This window comes from Arachis hypogaea, chromosome 2 (assembly GCF_003086295.3).
Source record: "Arachis hypogaea cultivar Tifrunner chromosome 2, arahy.Tifrunner.gnm2.J5K5, whole genome shotgun sequence".
Taxonomy (NCBI): domain Eukaryota; kingdom Viridiplantae; phylum Streptophyta; class Magnoliopsida; order Fabales; family Fabaceae; genus Arachis; species Arachis hypogaea.
This window is the reverse complement of record NC_092037.1, coordinates 64431666-64458040: the sequence shown is the minus strand read 5'-3', so window position 1 is coordinate 64458040 and position 26375 is coordinate 64431666. Positions and strand designations below refer to the sequence as shown.

The following is a 26375-nucleotide window of genomic DNA, read 5'->3' as shown; positions in this document are numbered from 1 at the left end:
GAATAATATTAAAAGGGAGGGGTATAACGTTTTAGTATTGTTCAAACCCTCAAATGACGTCATTTAGTGTCTTCTTTAGCGCTAAAATGCATACTACTTCGTTTTAATATGTCTAGTATGATAAGGTTTGAGCTATGCCACTAACGGTGTTGAGTTCTGGCGACGGAAGATACATGAGAGACTATATTGGTGCACCCTTTTTAATTTGGAAGACTGTTGTAGAATAAATAAAGACGATATATAAACTAAAGAAGTATAAATAGAAGACTCTAGCATTAATATAATTAGCTCAATAAAGATGATTCATATATTTATATGTAGTAACGAAGAGAGAGAGAGAGAGAGAGAGAGAGAGAGAGAGAGAGAGAAACTATTAATAGTGTATAAAGAGAGAGAGTGGTGTTTTATTACTTCTGTGTGTGTATCCCCTTTGCCTCAGTACATATATTTATAGGCACACAAGAGGTAACATTTTCAACTCTCATTAAACTTATCTTTCTTGAGAATGTGAGCCGCCCATATTAAATGATGGTCATTCACCTTATTTGATCTTATCACACACTCCCCCTTGGATGACCATTTAGGATTATGCCTCATTAAAACCTTACTAAAGAAAACTCAATGGGAAAAACTTTAGTAAAGAAAAAAAAGTACAATATCCTTTGTGATGGGGACTGCCTCATTAAAAACCTTGTCAAGAAAAACCTAATGGGAAGAAAACCTGACCAAGGAAAAAAGAGTACAGTCTCCTCCTCTTGTTGACATCATTTAATGTCTCGAAATCGGTGCATCCCAATCTGATGTACAAATCTTTCAAAAGAGAATTTTGGGAGTGATTTTGTGAATAAATATGCTAGATTATCACTTAAACGGATCATAAGATTTTATTTTATTTTAATGGTTGGATCATGAAATTCATTGGGGCTTTAAAAGTTATTCATCACCTGGTTTAAACGGTTCCATAACCACAAAGCACAAAGCATTGGCTACACAAATGTAGGAAGCAGCTTTGTTAGTCGCTAAGGCTGTGTTTGGGAAGGTGACGGAGACTGAGACTAAGACTAAATTAAGTCTCTATATTATGTTTGGTGTAAAGTGTATATGACTACATTATGTCTTAGTATCTTGTTTGGTTCAAGATGAATATGGAGATGAAATAAAGATATTTACTAAAATACCTTTAGTTATTAAAGAAAATGTTAAAAGTTTCAGTCTCCATCTTTAGAAATTTCAGTCCCGTTTCTCCACTTTTTGAGGTACTAAAGGGATTGGAATTTTGTGTTGCGAAACTAAAATTTTAGTTCTAGTATCTGGCAACCAAACACAATACTGAGTCCCAGTTTCAGTCTCTGAAAGCAAACACTACCTAAGAGTGGTTTAGTGGTGAGGAGTTTGGGTAGTATGCATGAAGAACTAGGTTCAAACCTTGCTATAGTCGATATACAACACTATGGAGTATCCCATTCAATTATGAGTTGAGAGGACCTGATTGGGAGGGAAGCCTGACTATTACTGAAGAGGGGTTAGCCTTTTTTCCTAGTAGTAGGGATGGATAATCCCTTGAGAAACCAGAAAAATAAAGGAACCATTAACGGGAAAACCACATTACCTTACATGGTCAATGCCAAACATGTGAAACTACTCATTTGTTATATAGTATATGGAGATTTTTATTTTTGGTAGTGCTCATATAGGGATGAGTTTTATGGTTTGGAGGGAGTTTTCTTTGTCATGTAGCATTGTCAATCTTGTTGTTTATTATTAATATTTGGTAAAGGGAATTTTTAATAATTTTGAATTAGAGCTGCCAACCACAGAATGCTAACATGTCTGAATTGAATCATGCATTGCACAGATTTAATCTCTGGATGCCTCCTCCCTATTAGTTTGTACCGTGATGATAAGCCTGTTGTTCAGTCAATATCATGGTCGCCACTTGGCATTTCTTTGAATTCAGGGTAAGAATTTGATGATTAGCAAGCAAAGATGCACAGTTATTTCTATTCAATGACAAAATTGATATTTTATTCGATAAGTAATATATATTATTCACAGGTGCTTGTTGGCTGTTTGCACTAGCGAAGGACACGTGAAGGTTTATCGTCCACCCTTTTGTGATTTCTGTTCAGAATGGATTGAGGTGTGTGCAATAAAAGTGGTTTATCGTGTGGAATAGGAACTGATGCCATCTTTGTGTGCCTAAAGAAAACATGAAACTGAAAACTGTGAACTGCATAATTTATATTGGGATTGGGATAGGGATATTGCTTCTTTTGAAAGCAGATCTGATTGAGAAAAGTTGTAATTTGTAGCATCTTCGGAGAAAAATTAAATGTTAGCTGTAAATATGTAAAATAGAAAGTATGTTGTGTCTAATTCCTTTTTGCGTTTCCATTTATGGAACTGAAATAGAAAGTGTTTATAGTTTTCATGTTTACTTGCCTGCCAACTGCCACTATTCTTATTTTGTTTAGGTTGTGAACGTTAGTGAACGTCTATTTGAATATTTGCAATGTACTGAGTTTCAAGGCACGGGGACTCCATTAGAGTTTTCCAAAGTAAGTTATCTTATCCATCCATGTTCTTGGTTGGTTTTCTTTTTTCATACTCTACTTGGGGTAGAATTAGTTATTCTGAGACCAGTCGTGCTCATGATATATATCATCTTTTGACATCATCTATTTTATGCCAGCAGAAAAGAAAAGATCAGATGATTAATCAATAACTTGAAAAATGCTGTTTCAAAATAAAGGGACATTAACAAAGTTTATATGACCTGGATGTATGTTACTTATATATGTACGCACCCCACACACAGTCTCTAGAGAATCTAATATTGGACTTTTGTTGAAATCGAGTCATGACGATGCTTGTTCTGATACTTAAGTATATATATTAAATATGATATGGATTTAATTTCAAATAAAATAAAAAATCCTTTCTTTTGTCGTATATGCTTCATGAACAAAATGGCCATTTTTCTTGTTGGTAGTATAAACTATGGTTTTTCTATAATAAGTTGTACATTCATTCTCATCATTTTTTTTAACTGTAAATCATAGTTAACTACAGCTAAAACAATTGTGGTTAACTGAAACAATTTTATTCTGTGTTAATTTGATTTTATGTACTTAAAGTTAGATTGTTCATGCAGAGAAATGCATCAGATGAAATAGATTCTGTGGCTAAACCTAAAAAGAAATCCTTGAAAACAGTTCCCGAGAACGACATGTTGCCTGTGATAAGTGCTGATCAATATGCTACTCGCAGCGCAGTGCTAAGCTCAATTGTTGTTTCATGGTCTCCTTTACTGCATGATATTCATGCTACTGTCAGCCTACTTGCTGTTGGAGGGAAGTCTGGTAAAATTTCTTTATGGAGATTTTATGCACCAGATTGCTATACTATTGAGGGTGGAAAAATCCCATCTGCTGTGAAATTTGTTGGATTTCTTGAAGCACACAATTCATGGGTTACAACAATAAGTTGGTTGTCATTTTCTGTTAATTCCTCAAATCCACAAATTTTATTAGTTACTGGAAGCTCTGATGGGAGGTGAGTTAAAATGAATCATTCTTGACATAGCACCTTAGACTCTTGATTAAGTGGTCAATGTATTGATCCTCAGTTCCCTCACACTTCTAATTAGACTGTGTGTATGTTGTTACATTTTGCACCAAATATCTGACCTAAGCTAAAATATATGCACTTATCAGTGTCAAGGTTTGGTTGGGTGACTATCACAAATTGATTAAATCAACAGAAGTGGATCAGAATGTGTTCATTTTGTTGAAGGAGGTAGTTTCTAGTTCTTACTTAAATTTCAGACTCTTTTCACTTCTATCTTTCTTTCTCAGCCGTTCATTTACTGAGTTTTCAATATCTAAATAGGTTATCACTGTCAATGTTGTCCCAGTTTCTGTACTTTCAGTAACTGTGCATGTTCAATGCTCTTCCAAGATGCTTTTAGCAATAGGCAAAGGTTCTGGTTCCTTTGAAATATGGCTATGTGACATATCTTCTAAGGAATTCAACAAGCTTGGTTCATATGATGCACATGACTATATTGTAGGTTTTTTATTTTATTGTTCAAAATTTATAATTCTATTCTTTTAATATTATTATTGTTCCTTTCTCTTGAGTTAGATGACTTCTTGAAGCTGCAATACTTTGTTGATTTCTTCAATGTCGATTTCCTCCAGGTTACTGGCTTGGCATGGGCATTTGGTGGAAGATGTTTGTACAGCTGTAGCCAGGTAAATTTATTTAAATAAAGTTATATCGTATGAATTTTTTTATATATTTTCACTTTATCTTCTATATGATTTTTGAGAGTCAGAGGTTTAATTGATGTGACTAGATTTTTCTATGTTGAAGAGGGAAGGACATTAAATATGTCTCAGATTTCAAAAGAAGAATGTGCTTACTCTTCCAATTTTCTAAAAATTGGATCTCTAAGCTTCTATCAATAACAGGGTTTCAAACTTGGGCTTGTTTTCCAATATGACACTATTTTTAAAACTTATCATGAAAATGCTACCATTTTGCCACGGTTGCACCTTGTAATTTTTTCCTTCGCAATTTGACTTGGAGGCACTTTAACGGGAAAGCGCCTTCCACGTGGAAAGCTCTAAATAGGGAAGTGTATCCAATTTAAAACGCTAAAGCGTTTAACGCCTTCCTCTTTGGATGCGCTTAATGGGAAGGCCTTTTCAATATTGAAATCAATAAACGTAAAAGTGCTTCAATTGACGTGTGGAAATGAATAGCTTTTTGATTATATGACATAATTATAGTTAATAATCAATAATTAACTAATATTAATATAAATATATTATTAGAGAAACTCTTGGGAGCCCGCATCTTTTAGTATTTTTGGCGATGGCCAGCACAAACACTAAATTGTCTTTAACAAATAAATTTTACTAATTCATGGGTGCAAACTCTGGAAAACTTGGGTGCAAACTGCATTGATTTATGTGTACAAAACTCTGATAAATATAGGTGCAAATTATTGCTTGCCAAATGCTGGCCAAAAATGATAATATTTGCTGGCCATGTAGCATTGCTTATATTATTATATTTAAATATATTTATCAATCAAATTAAGTTTAATAACATAAATTAAAACTGATTATTGTATTTTAATGTAAGAGTATTATTAGTCATAAAGAAATACAAAAATTATACAATGCAGTATAATGAAATACATAATCTTGCTTGAAGAAAATTTTCATGATAAAATATAGTATTCCCATCAATTATAATATATCTTTTAGTAAGTTGATGATAAAAAGTATTAAATACTTGATAAGAGTATTGTATCTTATAAAGTAATTGTTTTTAACTAATGTATTTCGCTATATGGTATTTTAATTTTTTTTACATTTCTTTATGATTAATAATCTTACACTAAGGTTTCAATCATAAAAAAAACACAGGTAAATACTCTTATCAATGACCTGATATTATTTATTGGAGTAAATGGACAAAAGTACACATGAAAAAAAAAAGTCTCAGTTGACAAAAGTACACACCAAAGTTCATGAATATCAAACTACACGTCAAAGATTGTTTTTGATGGACGAAAGTACTATGCTGTTGCCTGTCAGTTGGTTTGTAAGGCTTGAGGTGTATTTTTGTTGATCGGAAACAATGTTGGCGTGCTTTGATATTTACAAATTTTGGTATGTATTTTTGTCTGTCTTCAACTCTTTCATGTGTACCTTTGTCTATTTATTTATTTTTATTGTGATAAAAAGCATCAAGTAACTGATGGGAGTACTATATTTTATATCATGAGTATTTTCTTTAACCTATTTCAATATACTATATTTAAAAAAAATTCTATTTTTTTTATGACTAATACTCTTACATTAAGATTACAATCATGATAATACTCACATCAATTATTATGATATTTTATTTTGATGATGGATGATATGGCAAAATATATTTAAATTAATAAAATATAGTACGTTAATCAATAATTTAAAGTTTCAATCATCAATTTTATTTATGTTATTAATTAAACTTAGTCAGATTGATAAACATATTTAAATTTATATTAATATTAGTTAATGATTTATTATTTTGTTATTTAAATCACGAAAATATTCATTTGTACATGTCATTGGAGGCTCTTTCACGCTTATTGATTTAAATATTGAAAAACTTCTATTCAGCCGTTCCAAAGTGGAAGGTGCTAAATGCTTGAGCATTTTTGCATTTGATAAGCTTCCCTATTTAGCATTTTCTACGTGGAAGGTGTTTTTCAGTTAAGTGCCTCCAAGTCAAATTGTGAAAAAAAAAGAAGAAAGAATACAAGGTGCCACTATTTTGAGTAAATAGTTTGAAAATGGTGGCATTTTGGTAATAAGTTTTAAAAATAGTGGCATATTGGAAAACAAAAGCTAACTTGTTTGGTTCTGATATTACAGAAAGAAATAAATGATGAGTTTAAAGAATAATTAGCAAATCAGTCTTTAAAATATGTTCACTATAATGTTGCAATTCCTTCCTGTTTAATTTTAGCATATCTAATCAGTAGTTTAATATCTGTATTATGTATTTTTGACTGGTGATTGGTTGATTAAATCCCCAAAGTGGTTCTCTAGATTCACAGCTTTCACCATTTTAGTCCCTCAAATCCAAAATTTACTACATTGGTCTCCGAGATCCAGCACTAGGTACCATATTGGTCCTTGGACCCTTTCCAGCATTAGGTCAGGAAACAAAGTGTTGAGCTGGCTCTGACTTGCCACGCTGGACATAGGGCTTAATGCTGTCATTTAGTTTTGGCACTTAAACAAGGCAAAAACGAGAAGATGAAGAAAAGTTTATATGATGTGCAAATTGTTTTATCTCTCCTCATTCTCCAAAACAATCTCATTTTCGCCTTGTTCAAGCCCTAAAATAAAACGACGTCATTTAGCCCTGTGTTTAGCGTGGCAAGTCAAAGCTAGCTTAGCATTTCGTTCGTAGACTCAACGTCGGAAAGGGTCCAGGGACCAATATGGTGCCTGAAGCTGAATCTCGGGGACCAGTATAGTGAATTTTGAATATGAGAGACTAAAATAATGAAAGCCGTGAATCTCAAGGACCATATGGGGATTTAGTCGTGATTGTTTTTTTAAATATTTGTAGGATAATTTAGTGCGTAGCTGGATTTTGCGCGATAGATGCCTAGATGAAGTACCTGTTCATATGCCTCATAATAACAATTCATCCAGCGTATGTTATTTTTGTCCTTTTTTACTCTCTTTTCATATGACTTCTGCCATTTCCACCCCTTAAGCAGACATGCACCTTTTTCCTTGCAGGCTTCAGATGATGTATATGATTCATGCCTTGGTGCAGCAGTTTCACCTGGAAATCTTGTCGTCGCTACTGTATGGTATTTTCTTTTATTTTCAGAAAAATCTTTTCACTTGTATATACCCTGTGTGCATTGTCCAAAGGTACAGGATTCTTGATTGCCCAGACAAAAATTAAAGGCAGTGCCCAAAAATCTAGGAATTTTGTATATCCCATCATCCTTGAATATGAAAAAAGCAAGAAACAGAGAATGAACTAGCAATCATCTTATAGATGCTATTTTTAAGAACATTTAGCTATCTAGTACTTGTTGTGTTCAAGGAACCTTGTCACTATATAGGGAATCTCAATCAGAGATAGGGATTAGGTAGGGGTCTTTTGACATTTGTTAGTGAGTAGAGGAGCTCTAAGTCTTCCTCATATTAGTAACTTCGTATATTGATGGACAGATGAACAGATTGTTTCTCATTTTTTCCCCTTTCTAACTACCAGTTCTAACATTGTTCTTTGCATTCATTTTGCAACGTTAACTAAACCATGTGTGATGAGTGAAGCAAATGCTCAAGGGGGGAACTTAATAGTGTTGTTTTCCTTTCTTCTTTTTTTTTCCTCTTCTGAATTTGTTTTATTGATTCCAAATAAGTGTGCGTGATTCCCAAGCTAAAAAATGATCTTGGCTTTCTGGAAGTTTTATGCATTTATCCAGAATATCTAAATCATTCTTCTATTAATTCAAAGCATGTTGCTCTGGCCCTTTTGTTGGGACATAATCATAATATTCTCTGGTTTGAATCTGTTTTCCCTACCTGTTGTCTGAAATCTGAATCACAGCTATTGAATGATATTCTTACTGATCACATCAGTAGTATCTTTCCACAGCTGTTCAAATTTTTTTAGTTGTTTAATCCAATTTTCTATTTAGCCAATGCATTCACTAATAGAAGCAGTCACCTTAGAGTTTAGCATTGATTTGTTAGCCCTAATTTAAAAGAAGATAATTCATGTTAATTTGAAGTTCCTACCTCTAATTTTATTTTATCTTTTAATTCCTCAACCAGGCATATGCTGCAAGAATATTTAGAAGTTTAATTTTTCTTCTTTGACTATATGAGGTTGCTATTGAGTATTTATACTTGTTTATTGCAGGTTCATTGCTTTGATGTTGAGAAACTGAATCGAATGTATGAAGGAAGGTACAAAATGATTTCTCAGCCTATGTTCCCCTTTTGGCATTCTGTTTTGGCTGTGTGCGAAGAGAAGGGGGGAATAGTTTGGAGATAAAAAAGTGTATAATTACCCAAATAATTAGTGTTTTGAACCAATCTTGAATACATGTCAATAGTTATTTTCCTACTAAGTATTTGTTTTCTTTCTCCTTTTGTCTTTTGCTAATGAAGTTTCAATGAAAAAATTCCACAAATATGCAATTGTGATATTTGTATTCTTGAACCATGAGCAGGGTACTGAGAGCAGCTATTGAATACCATTGGATTGGTGGGCTACATGTGGATATTTGCTTGAATCGTCCTGTTCCATTTTACACTGAAGAACTTTCCGGTTTGGCAGAGAAAGATTTAACCAATTGGGGTTCCAATATCATATGGTCTTTGAACCAATATCAGTGTCTTGATAGGCCCCTAGTTCTTTTGGATATAATTTTGGCATTATTGGACTTCAAGGTCAGCATGCCAAGATATGTAGAGCATTTACTCATCAAGTGGATCTCTCTGTCTTTTCCGGGATTTCATACGGACCTTCCCAATGAAAAGACTTTACTGCAGGTCTCTTCAAGTTTGTCAGGTGTTCCTTCTCGCATGCTACACTTGCTCAATATAATTTGTAGACGAGTAATGTTGGCGCAGCTGGATGCTGATGAAATCACACGAATATCCAGCGAAGTTCAAAACACTAAAGGGGAATGCTGTTCTATGGACGAACAAGTAACCAAGTGGATAGCAATTCTTGGAAGCAGTGAAAGAGAACTCCGTGAAAGGCTTGTCGGTTTTAGTTTTTGTGCTTCTCAAACTAGCAAGTCCCGTCCAGGGGCAACTCCTTTCCAAACTGGTCATTGGTATCCTGTTGGACTAGCACAAATGGAACAATGGATTGCGCTAAACAACGATCATGTACGTGGCGAGTTGAAATCCATTGCATCAGAGGTTACCAACGAGAAAAGGTAATATTTAGTACTAGAGTTTCAATTTTGAATTATATCGCTGCATGTTAAAATCATTTACTGATTACCTGACCACTAAGGTGGTTAAATATTGAAAAGTTGGAAACTTGGAATCATTTAATTAATGCTTTTATTATTCATCATTGTCTTGGTAATTTCTTGCTAAAGTTTCCTTGTGCAATAGAAAACTGCTTTAACTAAATTCCACAATGCTGCAAAATCATTACTCAGTACATCAAATATGATAGTTTCAAATTTTTTGTTCATTTCTCATGATTATTTCTGTCCAGTAGATGTTCAGCTGTGGAGTCATGCAGTTATTGTTCAGCATCAGTTCCATTTGAGTCCCCAGAGTTTGGTTTATGTCAAGGCAAAACTTCAGGCAGTGGCAGCAATGATAAGCGGCATAAGTTATCAAGATGCGCCGTTAGTATGCAGGTTTGCCCTAGTATCCCACTGTGGTTTTGTGTGTGCTGCCATAGGGTGGCGTTTAGGTTGGCGCCTGACCCACTTTTTCGAATGTCTTCGTCTCAGTTTGATTCTGATTTTGTAACCAAATCTTTGTCTCGAGCAGTTTCCTCAAAACCATTGTGTCCCTATTGTGGGATATTGCTACAGAGACGTCAACCTGATTTTCTAGTTTCTCCATTACCTGTGTGAGAAGACTTGAATTGTTAACGAATGTGATCATTTAATTTAACTTTAAGAGGATGTCATGCACTCATGCTGTTATAGTAACTTGAACTTTGTGGCATTGAATAATGTGGACTTTGGTTTACATTATTAATGTGTAAACTCTATCATCCTCTATGGTACGGTAAAACACTAGAACCTAAAACCCCAGAAAAAAGAGATCATAAAGCCACTATAAAATTATTTTGATGAAAAGAAAACGAGTGCTCCACATGAGCAAGTGGAAGATATTTATGAACTATGATTCCACAAATGATCGAATATAATATATTATAATTCAACCGGAAATCAATAAAAATGTTACTGAAGGTGTTAATTTTCTAATCTTAAGCCCGTGTAAGAGTTTATTTCACATTTTAATATAATATTTAAATGTTCAGTTTTACTCTTCATATAATAATATTAAACACAATAAACAATGGAATATTTACATTGCAAATTAGTAATTAAGAGTTTATTTTAACAAACATCAGGCTAATGCTTGACACGGGATAACAAGAATATTAATTACAGGTTTAAATATATTTTTAGTCTCTAGATATGTAATATTTTGATAGTTTCCCTTAAAATATTTGAGCTTGTTTTGATCAATTTTTTTTTGATGCGTTTATTTTACCTTTAGTTTGTATTGTTCATCGCTCTCCTAAGTGATGCCTTTGTTCTTAGATGGAGGTATTGTTTTTTCAAGATTATTTTTGTTAGTATTTAAATCATTTGAATGCATATTTGGTAATTAATCCCAAATTTAATAGGGCATAACTGCAGCTAACTAACGGGGGGACACTACAAAATAGCACCAAACGTAATGATCATTTTACCAAATCTTATTCAATAAATTGATTACGAAAATGGACTATGAAGCACAAACACAACATCTAAGTATTTGTGTCTCATATAAGCAATTGTCCAACGTACACCATATGCTATGTATTCAGATACGTACAAGAATAGAGATAACAATAAGGGTAAACTATTATTTTGGTCCCCTACGTTTGGGGTGAATTCTATTTTAGTCCCCAACGTTTAAACTGTTCTATTTAAATCCTAAAAAGATTTGATTTGCATCAATCAAGTCCTTCCGTTAAGTGGGTGTCAAATTATTGACGCCGTGTCCGACGTGGCAAAGTTGGCAGTTTGCCTGTAGTTAACAGTTGGAATTGGAAGCAGGAAAAAAAAAGGAAAATGAAATGCTGCCCAGTCCAATAAGTAAACCCTAATCCCCAAAGATGATGTTCTTCGTCTGCTGAGAATGGCTACCCAGTCGTCCTCCCAAGGTTCGCGTAGCAGCACCAAGAGTCGTGGGAGAAGGAGGACTTGCTTCTGTGGAGAGAGACCGGTATTGCGCACGTCATCTACAGCGGAGAACCCAGGAAGAAGATTCTGGGGCTGCGTCAACTTTCAGGTGAGTCTCATCTTTTCTGTCTCCTGTTTGAAAATAGCATTGGGTGTTAGTGTTTGAAGGATCTGAAGTGTTTGGTGTGTTCGTGCTGGTGTGTTCGTGTTGGTTTGGTTGAGAACAGATAGGAGATGGATGCGATTATTTTGCTTGGGCAGAGCCTGAAGGACAAGATCCACAAATTCAAAGACTGAAGAACAAAGCAAGCTCGTTGAAAGAAGAACTGCAGAAAGCTGAAAGGAAGTTTGCATTGGCACTTGGTGTTGGAATTCTTGGATGGACACTGGCTGGGCTGCTGCTATGTGATCGACTCAATTGAGGTTTAGGGGGTTAGCATTTTGTTTATTTTTGCCATTCTGTTGTTGTCCCCTGGTTTGTAGGGAATGTCAATTGTTTAGGGATTGAAAAAATTGACATACAGTTGGGTGATAACAGTAATGTAAAGAGAATGAAATTTTTTTGTGGCTGTGTCTGTAAAGCCATTTGCTGTAAACATTGTAAGGTTTTTGATTGAAATGAATAGCAATGAGTTCCTGTATTGTGACATACATTATTTGGCTCTGTACAAGTTTATTTCAGTTTCATCTACTAATAAAAACAAGGCTTAATTTGCCAATTCACATAACTTTGCTGCTGAAAATTCATGTAATTCATTAGATAATGGAGAAGTCTTAAAGTAGCTTCTCTTAACCATAACAATATCCAAACAAGCCTTAAATACAACCATGAAAAGGTAACAACACAAAAGAGATCAACATGACAGTAGTAGTCTTAAAGTAGGGTGTCTAAAGTATCACATGGACATTAGCCCTTGGTCATTGACAGATTCATTACAAAACAGATGGAATCACTAAAATCTACTATGTTCTTCATCCCAATGCCTTCCAGGCCCTAGGTGGTGTTTTTGCCATGAACCTCAGGGTCCTCCTAGATGGGCTAGTGACTGTTGCTGTTGATGGTTGTGGTTGACTGACACTGCTGCTGCATCTAGCTCTCTTGGATGATGTCTGTGACTCCTGGCTTCCTCCAACTTGTGTACTGCTCTTCCTCTTTGGATGAACTCTTGTTGCTGGCTGTGTTGTTGTCTTGGCAGGGATCTTGTTGGGTTTTGGAGTCCTAGTTGTGCCAGCCCCTTTCTTGGATTGTGCAGTTGCATTCTGCTATAAACAGTAACAACAAATTGGGTTAATGGGACAGTATAAACATTCACATGTAAGGAATTCAAATCAAATTGACAATAACAACTTTACCTTATTTGCTGCGGCCTCCATCTTACGTTTTCTAGGGCAGGTTCTTTTGTTGTGACCAAGTGCAAAACAATATGAACATTTTTGTTGCTGTCCAGTCCTGGCTAACTTAGACAGTGGTCCATTGTTGCGTGGCTCATCACCAGTCTTGTTCCTCCTCAGTTTTGGGCGTCCTATTGGTTTCCTAAACACTGGTGGCAGCACATCATCATTCTCAGTCCGGGACCAGAGATTTGGTCCATTCAATGGGTAGATTACATGTTGGTAGCAGTCCACGTAGGTCTCTTTCCTATAACACTTGTTGACATAGTTCTTAACATCTAGACACATTTTCCTAATGCAGCTCATGGCATGCTCACAAGGGTAACCTGTTAGTTGAAATTTTCTACAGGAGCACTCATGTAAGTTTAAGTCCACAACAAACTTGGCTCTATTACCCTGACTGCTAGACACTTCATATTTGTCCCTACCAGCATATATGGCCAGCCACTCCCCACCCTTATCAAACTCCCTTTCAATTTTCTTGTTTATTTTTGGCAATATTTTTCCGGCATATGTTACTATACTTTGCCTGTTATCAGACCACCTATTCATTAGATAAACCCTAATGTCTTCTAGCATAGACACAATTGGTTTCTCTCTAGCCTCTACAATAACAGAGTTAAAACACTCACACATGTTGTTAACAAGTGTATCAACTCTAGGAAAATAATTAAACCTGGACTTGCTCCAATACTTGGCAGGGATCTCCATGAGATGATTATAAGCTCCTTGATCAACCTGCTGAATCTCCTTCATCCTCCTCTCCCATTCCTGGACATATGTTGCCTTTGCAGCCTTCCACATCATCATCTTTAGCTGAACACCTGGGAACCTTTTTCTGAAGTTGCTATATAAGTGCCTGACACAAAAACGGTGGTCTATGCCAGGCAGCAACTCATCGAAGGTTGGGATCAATCCCTTTGAAGCAGAATTTAAAAACATCACCAGTCAATAACAACAAGACATGAATTAAAGAAAGAATTAATTACACAAGTTTAGGTTGAGAGTTACCTTTTGTTGGTCGCTCATGAATGTACACCATCTGATCTTATCAACTCCCAAATCATCACACAGATTCAACAAAAACCATCTCCACGAATCTTTCGTCTCTGCTTCAACAACAGCATAGGCAATTGGCAGGATCTGATCATTGGGGTCCCATCCAATTGCTGTTAGCAATTGACCCCCATATGGAGTCTTGATGAAGCATCCATCAAGGCCAATCATGGGTCTGCACACCATGAAACTCCGTTTACAAGCTTCCAAGCAGATATAGATCCTCTGAAATCATGGTCTCAGGTCCGTACCAGGAGGTGGTGTCTCTAGCTCAAATTCAGGAAGACTCTCCACTTGTATCTGAACAGTGGACCCTGGATTAGACCTCAGTAACTCCGCAGCATAGTCATGAATCCTCCTATATTGCTCTCCATAGGTACCATTAATTTCATCCAGGGCTTGCTGCTTCACTCTGGCAGCTTTGGTCATTGTGAGATCCACATTCCACTTGCTATGAGCCTTCTTTATCAAACTTCTCAACTTGACTTTCGGGTTTTCACAGATCTTCTTCATAAAAGCCTTACTTAGCCACTGAGAACTCATTATACCAATCTTGGTGGCCTTAGAGCATGTGTGTTTTTTGTAACAGCTTGTCAGTTGCCATGAATCCTCTCTCTTCATCTTATGGCAGTAAGCAAACCACTTGCAGCCTTCTTTGCAAACAGCTTTGCACCTGTGGCTATCACACTTCGAGAACCATATTCCTCTGCCACTGTGCACGGCATAGCTCGTTACACATTCCTTAAAAGCATTCCTATCTACGTACATTGTCCCAACCTCCCATTTATACTCCTTCATATTCTTCAATCCCTTATACACCGGGTACCTCCTGAACAAGGGATCCCCTTCATCATCACTTATAGGGACATCCCACAACCCCTCACTGTCATACCATCATCCTCATCCCTTAATCCAGCAGCCACCACTTGCTCTTTACCCTTATTAACACTGCCACTTTGCTCTCCTTGTTCTCTTTCAGTTGGAACACTCTGTTTCGGCCTTTGAGGATCTTTTGTAGTTGTGACTTCAACATCATACAAACCCCCATCAGCATTCCAATCATCATCGCTGTCATCAAATGCAACCTGCAGATCAGTATCTCCAGAGCTATTTTCACTCCATTGTTCATCACTGTCCCCCTCATCATCAATTCCTGGCTGGTAGTCATCATCCTCAGATTCTTCATCACCTGAGAAATCTGACCCCTCTGACCTCTCTTCATCACCATCCTCCAGCACATCATTCTGGGCTTTTGTCACCACATTGGGCTTCTCACCCACCTTGGCCTGAGCAAGAGATTGGGCCTTGTGCAACACAATTGGACCAACCCAATAGTGTCTGCAGTGGGTGCAGCAGCCTCATCACCATCTATCTCTTCAACTTCCTCAATAGTGCAGCCTTTCCTAGTAGTAGCAGCAGCATCTTTGTGAACAACAAAAAGCTCCACCATGTTGTCCCTCATTCCAATTCTAGCCATGTCCATGGCATCCTTGTCTGTGGGAAGCATCCTCAACCCTACATCTGTTTCATCGTTCAGAGACTTATACCACATTGCAGCGATATTCTCTACCACATATCCCCGTTCGAGCACTATCTCCATAGCCTCGAACCTGCTCCACCTATCTTCATCACAGTAGTCCACTATCGAAGTCTCACCCCCACATAGTGTAAAGGTTCACCATCAAACCCAAACTTCCCCCCATGGTGTATCTTGACACTAAAATAGCTCATCTCTCGACCAAACTGTTACACAAACACAATACACTTCATAAAATTCTCACATTGACCAACAACAACAGAAATGCATAAATAAAATCACTAGGGCAAAATAAAAACTTTCAAAACAGAACAAGAAACGAATATGAAACTATAAAACAAAACAATCACACATCAACATACATCATTACATATAAACCCGCATTAAGATGAAAACTAAATGGGTTCAGAAGATTTGACAATGGAATACCTGACACGATCTTCTCCCGGAAAGCAACGGTTTCAAACTCACTGCTGCTGTGGAGCTTAAACGTAACTGAATGCAATGTCACTTCTCTGGCTGTGAATCGCAAGCTTTCAGTGACTAGTGGTAGGGTTTCTGGCTTTTCCTTTGCGTTTCGTGCTTCACAAGAAGAAGAAGAAGTAGAAGAAGAAGAGTCAGGGTAAGCAGCATGCGTTATGTCCAAAGGCGGGAAGGCTTACACGTTTACTAACCACTATCACCTATTCCTTGCCACGTCGGACACGGCGTCAATAATTTGACACCCACTTAACGGAAGGACTTGATTGATGCAAATCAAATCTTTTTAGGATTTAAATAGAACAGTTTAAACGTTGGGGACTAAAATAGAATTCACCCCAAACGTAGGGGACCAAAATAATAGTTTACCCTAACAATAAAAATGGTCCATTTTAATTCGACAGTAAAAATGATTCTCTAGTTTTTAAATTAATCAAAATAATCTCTCAATTTTAAACCGAACATTAAAATACTCTCTCAATCAATAACTAAGTTAACGGCATTAACAAAAATTTTATGTGGCACATTAACTTCACATTGGCATAATATTAGACAGAAATAATAATCAAAATGTTCCTTTAGTTTTTAAAATTAATCAAAAGGATCGCTCTATTAGATTTGTTCGCTGGTCCCAAAAAAAAACACTAGACCCAAAGTGAATAGAGCCCAAATCAACAAAAGCCAAAAAGTCTAAGTCCACTCTATCAGAGTGTCCGACCCCTTCACATTAACCTCAGTGTAGAATCTCAATTGCACTTACAAATATGCTCATATATCTAAATATGAGATCTCAATAACTCTGAGAATAAAAGAGGAGAATACTCACTCATCATGATAGATGAATAAGTTACAGATAGATAACAACTTATTTTTTCTACAATATAAATATCCCATCAAACTCACATATTTTGGAACTCTAATCTACACAAAATTTGCTTAAAACCTTTTTTAACTTAAGCATCGGAGTCCCTTGTAGTTACCACACCCCAACCTTTTCGAAGAACATGAACGGCATTGCTTCGCTGGAGGAAATGTCGGAGCATCCCAAAAAAAAGAGCTTGGACCTCACGTTCAAGCCCAACTCACATTGGTTCAGGTAAGCCTTAGAACATTAGCATCATTGCCAGGGACCTGGTTTACCCAGAAGATGGACACACGACATCCGAATCAGAAAACTAAGAAAAAGAATAGATCAATGACTATCAAGCACTTGTTATCGATTCACAAAGAAATAGGAGACCGACAAAGGAAGAGACAGAAACGACCATGGAGGACGAAGATTAGGATCTGAAGTTCATAGACCTAGGGGCTCAGGAGATAGAGATGCAATGAAGCTAATGGAGCTGGTCCATGGACATCAAGGTCGGTTGGAATGGTTTGAGATTGAGCTAAAACAATAATGTGAATCTGAGCAGGCCCTGTAAAGAGAAGTATGATAATGCAGGGAGCTGGAGAAAAAACTGGAGAAATTGGTGTTTGATCTCAAGGGTAGACAACCTCGAACTGATCGAGAATCCACACTCTTGGAAGTGAAAACCCCTTCTCAGAAGAGATCATGCGAGCAATGGTCCCCAAAAATTTTAAGAGCCCGGACATGAACCTCTGTGATGGTACAATCGACCCCGCTATTACCTAAGCAATTTCAAAAGTCAAATGTATTTGGCCGATGCCTCAGATGCAACTCGGTGCAAAGTATTTCAAACTACCTTAACTAAGGCAGCAATGAAGTGGTTCGACAATCTCCCTCCTAGACTAGTCACCTGTTTCGATGACTTGGCAAGGAGTTTTCTCACCTGATTCTCCATCCAAAAAGACAAAGCTAAGTATGCTTCAAGTCTCTTGGATATTTGGCAAGAGGTTGGAGAGACCCTCAGGTCCTGCATGGAAAGTTTCAACAAAGAATGTTTGGAGATTCAGAACTTTTCCACTGAAACAGCTATCATGGGGATCAGTAATGGCTCAGAGAGGTCCTTTCTTACAATCCATCTCAGAAAGGCCCGCTTCAAGGAGGATTTATTCCGGGACGAGGAACTCCTGACAACATCATTATTTCTCAAGAGGTCATCTACTTTATGAAGAAGACTAAATCAAAGAAAGGCAAACTAACCTTTAAGATTGATCTAGAGAAAGCTTATGACAGAGTTGACTGGAGGTTTTTAGCCCATACACTTAAGAGTTTTAGTTTTTCCAGTCCTATAATTAATAATTTGATTATGAAATATTTAACTGCTTCCTCATTATCTATTCTTTAGAATGGGAATCGTCTGAATGGTTTTACTCCTAACTAGGGTCTTAGATAAGGAGACCCTATGTCACTCTATCTTTTTGTGTTGTGTATGGAGAGATTGACTTGCTTTATTAGTCATCAGGTTGATTTGGGCTTGTGAGAGCCAATTAATATTTCTAGAGGGGGACCAAGAATATCCCACTTAATGTTTGTGGATGACTTGCTTTTATTCTGTAAAGCTACAAAGAGACAAGTGCAAAATGTGATGTTGGTTTTAGAGACTTTTTGCAAAACATCTGGAATGAAGATTAATGTGAAGTCTAAAGTACTTTGCTCCAAGAATGTCTCTGCAACAAGAAAAGAAGTTTTCACTGGGGTATCCTCTATCAGATTTGTCCAGGACTTGGACAAGTATCTTAGGATTACCCTTAGCCATTTTAAGGTGACCCGTTCAACTTTTAATGGCGTCTTGGATAAGATTCGGGATAGACTAGCAAGTTGAAAAGGGAGTTTACTCAATCGAGTTGGTAGACTCTGCTTGGTTAATTCCGTTTCAACCGCTATTCCCACGTACCAGATGCATGTTCTCAAAGGAATCATTAGTAAATTGGAGTCTATGATGAGGAATTTTCTTTGGAAAGGACAAGTTGATGGAAGAGGATTGCATATTGTTAGTTGGAAGGTATTGGTTACTACAAAAAATATGGAGGTTTGGGGATTTTTTAATCCTTATTGTGTGAATATTGCTCTTCTCGGGAAGCTAGTTTGGACTTTTTTCTAGCAGCTAGACAAGTTATGGGTCCAATTGTTGGATGCAAAATACCGATCATCTCTATATGACTATTTTGGTTGTCCTAAGAACAAGGGCTCTCCCATTTGGAGGAGTCTTTGCAAGGCTTGAGAAGTGTTGAAGGATGAGTTTGCTTGGTGTATTGAGAATTTGAACCAGAATTTTTAGTTTTCTAGCTGGAGGAGAAAAGGACAGTTATCTAATGAGATGGATTATGTTCACATTTCTTATTCGAACCTCCGAATACAGTATATCTGGTTGGTTGGTAGGTGGCATTTGGATATTCTTTATTCTCCTTTATCTCAAAATTTGAAAGGTAATATTCTTTCTTACAATCCAGATGTGCAGGGTTGGTATTAGTTTGGGTTTGCTGTCAAAGTCTATGATTCAAGTAATGGTTACTTGTGGTTGTGTAAGCAGCTGTTTGGTTGGGAGGACAGGAGAATTGGCTTTGACTTTGGAGTCAGCTTGTTCCGGAAAAGCCAAGTTTTTAGCTTGACTATGTCTTAAGGAGACTCTTCCTACTGCAAGTTTTCGCTTCAGAAGAGGTATGTCGGCATCGGATAGGTGCCAAAGATGTCTTTCTAGCCAGGAATCGGTTTTACATTGTATTCGAGATTGTCCAAAAGCTCAGCTTGTATGGTATAGGTTGGATATTTCTTGTCATCCTCTGGATTTGAAGAACTGGTTCTTGTATCATACTAGAGAGCATCTGTTCAGGTTCTTTTTGGAACTTTGGTGGATATGGCGAGTAAGGGATAATGATATCTTTAATCCTCATGAGACTTGTCCTCCGAAAAAAGTGATTTGTCTGGAATTAGTTTCAGAAACAGAGCTTAGGAATACTTCTGAATTACAACGTACGACTCTTCCCTCTATTCTAAATGGTTTTTGGAATCCCCATCTATTGGTACTTTTAAGATTAATTATGATTCTAGCTATCCTGGTTCGGGTGATAGTGTTGGTTTTGCTTGCATTATTAGAGATTGTAATGGGAGTTGGCAAAGGGAATGTTTGGGAATGATTAAAAGTAATAGTATTCTTCAAGAGAAATTGTTTGCTATTTGGAGAGGATATCTCTTAGCTTGGGATGTGAGTCAACGAGATGTTATTTGTGAGACAGATTGTGTGGAAGCGTTTAATCTTGTTACTAATCACCAAGATAGTTTTAGGTTTATTGATCCATTGGTGCTAAAAATAAGGGATATCATGCATTGGAATTGGCGTGTTGACTTTCGCTTGATTATGAAAAATACAAACATGGTGGCAGACTGATGCGTGTGTATCTTTCTTATCTTTTTCTAGTGAATTTGCATTTAATTTGTTAAGTTTAATCAAGAATTAATTGTCTTTTATCCACTATAGATGCTACTTTGAGTCTTATGTAATTCTGTTTATTTTAGGTAGCATTCGGCTGGATTTGATGGAGTTTCTGCAGCACAAGAATTAAAGGAGATGACAGCGAAGAGTGACGTGCACGCGTACCTGACGCGTGCGCGTGATTTGGAGCTTTTCATGGTGACGCGGGTGATGAGCGGATATTTTGTACGCTTTTTGGGGGTAATTTCATGTAGATTTTAGCATGTTTTAGTTAGTTTTTAGTAGAATAATATTAGTTTTTAGGCAAAAATCATATTTCTGGACTTTACTATGAGTTTGTGTGTTTTTCTGTGATTTTAGGTATTTTCTGACTGAAATTGAGGGAGCTGAGCAAAAATCTGACTTAGGCTGAAAAAGGACTGCTGATGCTGTTGGATCCTGACCTCCCTGCACTCGAAATGGATTTTCTGGAGCTACAGAAGTCCAATTGACGCGCTCTCAACGGCGTTGGAAAGTAGACATCCAGGGCTTTCCAGCAATATATAATAGTCCATACTTTGAGCGAGGATAGACGACGTAACTTGGCGTTAAACGCCAAGTTCATGCTGCTGTCTGGAGTTAAACGCCAGAAAAACGTCATTATCCGGAGTTGAACGCCCAAAACACGTCATAACCTGAAGTTTGACGCCAAGAAAGGCCTTTGCACGTGGAAAGCTTTAATCTCAGCCCCAGCACACACCAAGTGGGCCCCAGAAGTGGATTTCTGCACCAATTATCTTAGTTTATTCATTTTCTGTAACCCTAGGTTATTAGTTTACTATTTAAACAACTTTTACAGACATTTCTTGTACCTCATGACATTTTCAGATCTGAATTACATACTTTGTGACGGCATGAGTCTCTAAACTCCATTGTTGGGGGTGAGGAGCTCTGCAGCGTCTCGATGATTTAATACAATTCCTTTGTTTTCCATTCAAACACGCTTGTTCTTATCTAAGATGTTTATTCGCGCTTAACTGTGGAGAAGGTGATGATCCGTGACACTCATCACCTCCCTCAACCCATGAACGTGTGCCTGACAACCACCTCCGTTCTACATCAGACTGAATGAATATCTCTTAGATTCCCCAACAGAATCTTCGTGGTATAAGCCGGATTGATGGCGGCATTCATGAGAATCCGGAAAGTCTAAACCTTGTCTGTGGTATTCCGAGTAGGATTCCGGGATTGAATGACTGTGACGTGCTTCAAACTTTAACCTGCTGGGCGTTAGTGACAGACGCAAAAGAGTGATTCTATTCCAGTAGGAGCGGGAACCAACCGGTGATTAGCCGTACTGTGACAGAGTGCGTGCATAGTTTTCACTGCGAGGATGGGAAGTAGCCATTGACAACGGTGACACCCTACATAGAGCTTGCCATGGAAGGAACCTGCGTGTGAGAAGAGGATCTCAAGGAAGAGTTGAAATCGGAGGACAAAGCATCTCCAAAACTCCAACATATTTCTCAGTGCTGCAAATCAAAGTAACATTGTTCCCTCTTTTATCAATTTCAGTAATTTCACTTTTAATCCAATTAATCCTATTGATATCCTGACTAAGATTAATAAAATAAATATTGATTGCTTCAAACCAATAATCTCTGTGGATTCGACCCTTACTCACGTAAGGTATTACTTGGACGACCCAGTACACTTGCTGGTCAGTTGAACGGATTTGTGAGCTTCTCTAATCAGTTAGTTAAATTAGTTCTCCTTGGCACATGCCAAGGAGCCATTAATTAAAGATCACAATTTCGTCCACCAAGTTTTTGGCGCCGTTGCCGGGGATTATTGAGTTTGGACAATTGAAGGTTTATTTTATTTCTTAGATTAGGAATAATTTGTTTTTATAGAGTCATTAAATTTTGATAGGATAGTTTCTTTTCAAAAAAAAATTTCTTTTCAAAAATTATTTTTTTTAATTTATTGTTAATTTTCGTGAGTTTAGTGTCTTGTTCTAAGTTTGGTGTCAATTGCATCTTTTATATTTTTCTTGGAAATTTTCGTGTGAGTGTTCTGTGTTCTTCCTTGATCTTTAAGTTGTTCTTGATAATTGGTTATACCCTTTGGAACCTTTTTCAAAAATAATTTTTCTTGGATTGAATCTTGTGCCAAACTTTAAGTTTGGTGTTTTCTTGTTAATCTTTTTTTTTTTTTATAATTTTCAAAATTTTCTTAAAAGTTTTCTAAAAATTTTAAGTTTGGTGTTCTTTCTTTTGTTCTTGGTGTTCTTGTGAATCTTCAAGGTGTTCTTGAGTTTTTCTTATATCTTGATCTTAAAATTTTTAAGTTTGGTGTTCCTTGGTGTTTTCCCTCCAAAAATTTTCGAAAAATAAGGAGCACTAGATCTAAAAATTTTAAATCTTGTGTCTTTTGTGTGTTTTTCTCTTTCATCAAAAAAATTTTCAAAATTCAAAAAAAATTTGTTTTCTAACCAATTTTTTTAAAAAAAAAAAAAAAAAAACTACTTTTTCGAATTTTTTAATATAAAATCCAAATTTCAATTTCAAATTTTTTCGAAAATTTTCACAAAGTACTTTCAAAATATTTTTACAAATTCCATTTTTATTTATTCCATTATTATAACACAGATAATAGCAACATACATATCATCTCTTTTATTCCATTATGGAATTAAATGGGAGTGATCAGTCCAAGAGGACTCTGGGGTCATATGCTAACCCCACTACTGCTTTATATGGGAGTAGTATCTGTATACCTTCCATTGGAGTTAGTAGCTTTGAGCTGAATCCTCAGCTCATTATCATGGTGCAGCAAAACTGCCAGTATTCTGGTCTTCCACATGAAGAACCTACAGAGTTTCTGGCACAATTTCTGCAAATTGCTGATACAGTACATGATAAAGAAGTGGATCAGGATGTCTACAGATTATTACTGTTTTCATTTGCTGTGAAAGATCAAGCTAAGAGGTGGTTAAATAACCAGCCTAAGAACAGCATAAAAACATGGAAACAGCTGTCAGAAAAATTCCTGAATCACTATTTCCCTCCCAAACGGATGACACAGCTAAGGCTAAGCATCCAAGGCTTCAAACAAGGAGATAATGAATCCCTTTATGATGCATGGGAGAGATACAGAGAGATGCTAAGAAAATGCCCCTCTGAAATGTTTTCGGAATGGGTGCAATTAGACATCTTCTACTATGGGCTTACAGAAAAAGCTCAGATTTCTCTAGACCACTCAGCTGGTGGATCTATACACATGAGAAAAACAATTGAAGAAGCTCAAGAGCTTATTGATACAGTTGCCAGAAATCAGCATCTGTATCTGAACAGTGAATCTTCCGTGAAAGAAGAAGCTAAAACAGTAACTGCAGAACTCAGTCCGGTGGATCAGGCTAATGAATTCAATCAGCAATTAGATTTTCTAACTCAGCAGCTAGCCGAATTCAAGGAAATACTACAGGAAACAAGAATGGCTAACAGGAACATGGAAGTACAATTAAAGCAGACAGAAAAGCAACTGTCAAAGCAAATAACAGAAGAATGCCAAGCAGTTCAATTAAGAAGTGGGAAAACATTAAATACCTCACTTCAAAGTGGCAAGAAGACAGGAAATGAACAATTGGCTACTAAAAATCCCTCTGAGGACAAGCAGAGCCCAGAAAGGGATAAAACTGGCGCTGAACGCCCAAACCATGCTTATTCCTGGCGTTCAACGCCAGAAACAAGCATGGATCTGGCGTTGAACGCCCAAAAGGAGCATGGTTCTGGCGTTCAAACGCCAGTAACAAACAAGGAAGTGGCGTTTGACGCCACTCCAGCTCCCACCACTAGCATTCAAATGCCAGTGGGGAATCAGTCACATACAAGTGCTGACCTTTCTAAAAAGGCTTCCCAACCCACTTCTGTAGGTAATAAAACTGCAGCAACTAAGGTTGAGGAATACAAAGCCAAAATGCCTTATCCTCAAAAACTCCGCCAAGCGGAACAGGATAAGCAATTTGCCCGCTTTGCAGACTATCTCAGGACTCTTGAAATAAAGATTCCGTTTGCAGAAGCACTTGAGCAAATACCCTCTTATGCTAAGTTCATGAAAGAGATCTTAAGTCATAAGAAGGATTGGAGGGAAACTGAAAAAGTCTACCTCACTGAAGAATGCAGTGCAGTCATTCTGAAAAGCTTACCTGAGAAGCTTAAAGATCCTGGGAGCTTTATGATACCATGCACATTAGAAGGTGTTTGTACCAAGCAAGCTTTATGTGATCTTGGGGCAAGTATCAACCTAATACCTGCATCTACTATCAGAAAACTTGGTTTAGCTGAAGAAATTAAACCAACCAGGATATGTCTTCAACTTGCTGATGGCTCCATCAAATACCCATCAGGCGTGATTGAAGACATGATTGTCAAGGTTGGGCCATTTGCCTTTCCTACTGACTTTGTGGTGCTGGAAATGGAGGAGCACAAGAGTGCAACTCTCATTCTAGGAAGACCTTTCCTAGCAACTGGCCGAACCCTCATTGATGTCCAAAAAGGGGAAGTAACCTTGAGAGTCAATGAGGAGGAGTTCAAGTTAAATGTTGTTAAAGCCATGCAACATCCAGACACCCCAAATGACTGCATGAGTGTTGATCTTATTGATTCTCTGGTAAGAGAGGTCAATATGGCTGAGAGTCTCGAAGCAGAGCTAGAGGACATCTTTAAGGATGTTCAGCCTGATTTGGAGGAATCAGAGAAGATAATAGAACCTCTGAAAATCCCTCAAGAAGAGGAGAAACCTCCAAAACCCGAGCTCAAACCATTACCACCATCCCTGAAATATGCATTTCTGGGAGAAGGTGAGACCTTTCCTGTAATTATAAGCTCTACCTTAGAGCCACAGGAAGAGGAAGCACTAATTCAAGTGCTAAGGACGCACAAGACAGCTCTTGGGTGGTCCATTAGTGATCTCAAGGGCATTAGCCCAGCCAGATGCATGCACAAAATCTTGTTGGAGGATGACGCCAAGCCAGTGGTTCAACCACAAAGGCGGCTGAACCCAGCTATGAAAGAAGTGGTGCAAAAAGAGGTCACTAAATTACTAGAGGCTGGGATTATTTATCCTATTTCTGACAGCCCCTGGGTGAGCCCTGTTCAAGTTGTCCCTAAGAAGGGTGGCATGACAGTGGTTCATAATGAAAAAAATGAACTGGTTCCTACAAGGACAGTTACAGGGTGGCGTATGTGCATTGATTACAGAAGACTCAACACAGCCACCAGAAAGGATCATTTTCCTTTACCATTCATAGACCAGATGCTAGAAAGACTAGCAGGTCATGAATACTACTGCTTCCTGGATGGATATTCAGGTTATAATCAAATTGCAGTAGATCCCCAGGATCAGGAGAAAACGGCCTTCACATGTCCATCTGGAGTATTTGCATACAGAAGGATGCCATTTGGCCTGTGCAATGCACCTGCAACCTTTCAGAGGTGCATGCTCTCAATTTTCTCTGACATGGTGGAAAAATTTCTGGAAGTCTTCATGGATGACTTTTCAGTATTTGGAGACTCATTCAGCTCCTGCCTTAACCATTTAGCACTTGTTCTGAAAAGATGCCAAGAGACTAACCTGGTTTTAAACTGGGAAAAATGTCACTTTATGGTGACTGAAGGAATTGTCCTTGGGCACAAAATTTCGAACAAGGGGATAGAGGTGGACCAAGCTAAGGTAGAAGTAATTGAAAAATTACCACCACCTGCTAATGTTAAGGCAATCAGAAGCTTTCTGGGACATGCAGGGTTCTATAGGAGGTTTATAAAGGATTTTTCAAAAATCGCCAAACCTCTGAGCAACCTGCTAGCTGCAGACACGCCATTCATCTTTAATGAAGAGTGTCTGCAGGCATTTGAAACTCTGAAAGCTAAATTGGTTACAGCACCAATCATCTCTGCACCAGACTGGACATTACCATTTGAACTAATGTGTGATGCCAGTGACCATGCCATTGGTGCAGTGTTGGGACAAAGGCATGACAAGCTTCTGCATGTCATTTACTATGCCAGCCGTGTGCTAAATGATGCACAGAAGAATTACACAACCACAGAAAAAG

General features: G+C 37.4%; 2 protein-coding genes across 2 annotated transcripts; one reads left to right on the top strand and one right to left on the bottom strand.

Moving 5' to 3' along the window:
- The first annotated feature begins 1407 nt into the window (after window positions 1–1407).
- Window positions 1408–10231, top strand: LOC112746106 (uncharacterized). The gene is made up of 12 exons (XM_025794919.3): window positions 1408–1958; window positions 2056–2140; window positions 2475–2558; window positions 3155–3555; window positions 3717–3798; window positions 3892–4068; window positions 4203–4256; window positions 7147–7233; window positions 7323–7391; window positions 8464–8510; window positions 8777–9493; window positions 9787–10231. The coding sequence occupies exons 1-12, from the start codon at window positions 1843–1845 to the stop codon at window positions 10151–10153; spliced, it is 2286 nt and encodes a 761-aa protein (XP_025650704.1). The 5' UTR covers window positions 1408–1842; the 3' UTR covers window positions 10154–10231.
- Window positions 10232–12451: 2220 nt separating this feature from the next.
- LOC112726236 (uncharacterized) lies at window positions 12452–14098 on the bottom strand. Its single transcript, XM_025775549.3, has 3 exons — window positions 13883–14098; window positions 12833–13789; window positions 12452–12742 (listed from the first exon to the last, which is right to left on the bottom strand). The coding sequence occupies exons 1-3, from the start codon at window positions 14096–14098 to the stop codon at window positions 12452–12454; spliced, it is 1464 nt and encodes a 487-aa protein (XP_025631334.2).
- Between the last annotated feature and the right edge of the window lie 12277 nt (window positions 14099–26375).

What these genes read in the sequence shown, in the direction of transcription:
- LOC112726236 (XM_025775549.3), bottom strand. Translation starts at nt 14,098, where the DNA reads ATGATTGGCCTTGATGGATGCTTCATCAAGACTCCATATGGGGGTCAA. An exon ending in TCATGAGCGACCAACAAAAG is followed by an intron (nt 13,790 to 13,882) that starts GTAACTCTCAAC and finishes TCTGCTTCAAAG; the next exon opens with GGATTGATCCCAACCTTCGA. An exon ending in TGGAGGCCGCAGCAAATAAG is followed by an intron (nt 12,743 to 12,832) that starts GTAAAGTTGTTA and finishes TACTGTTTATAG; the next exon opens with CAGAATGCAACTGCACAATC.
- LOC112746106 (XM_025794919.3), top strand. Translation starts at nt 1,843, where the DNA reads ATGCATTGCACAGATTTAATCTCTGGATGCCTCCTCCCTATTAGTTTG. An exon ending in ACTGGAAGCTCTGATGGGAG is followed by an intron (nt 3,556 to 3,716) that starts GTGAGTTAAAAT and finishes TGCACTTATCAG; the next exon opens with TGTCAAGGTTTGGTTGGGTG. An exon ending in GAAATCTTGTCGTCGCTACT is followed by an intron (nt 7,392 to 8,463) that starts GTATGGTATTTT and finishes TGTTTATTGCAG; the next exon opens with GTTCATTGCTTTGATGTTGA.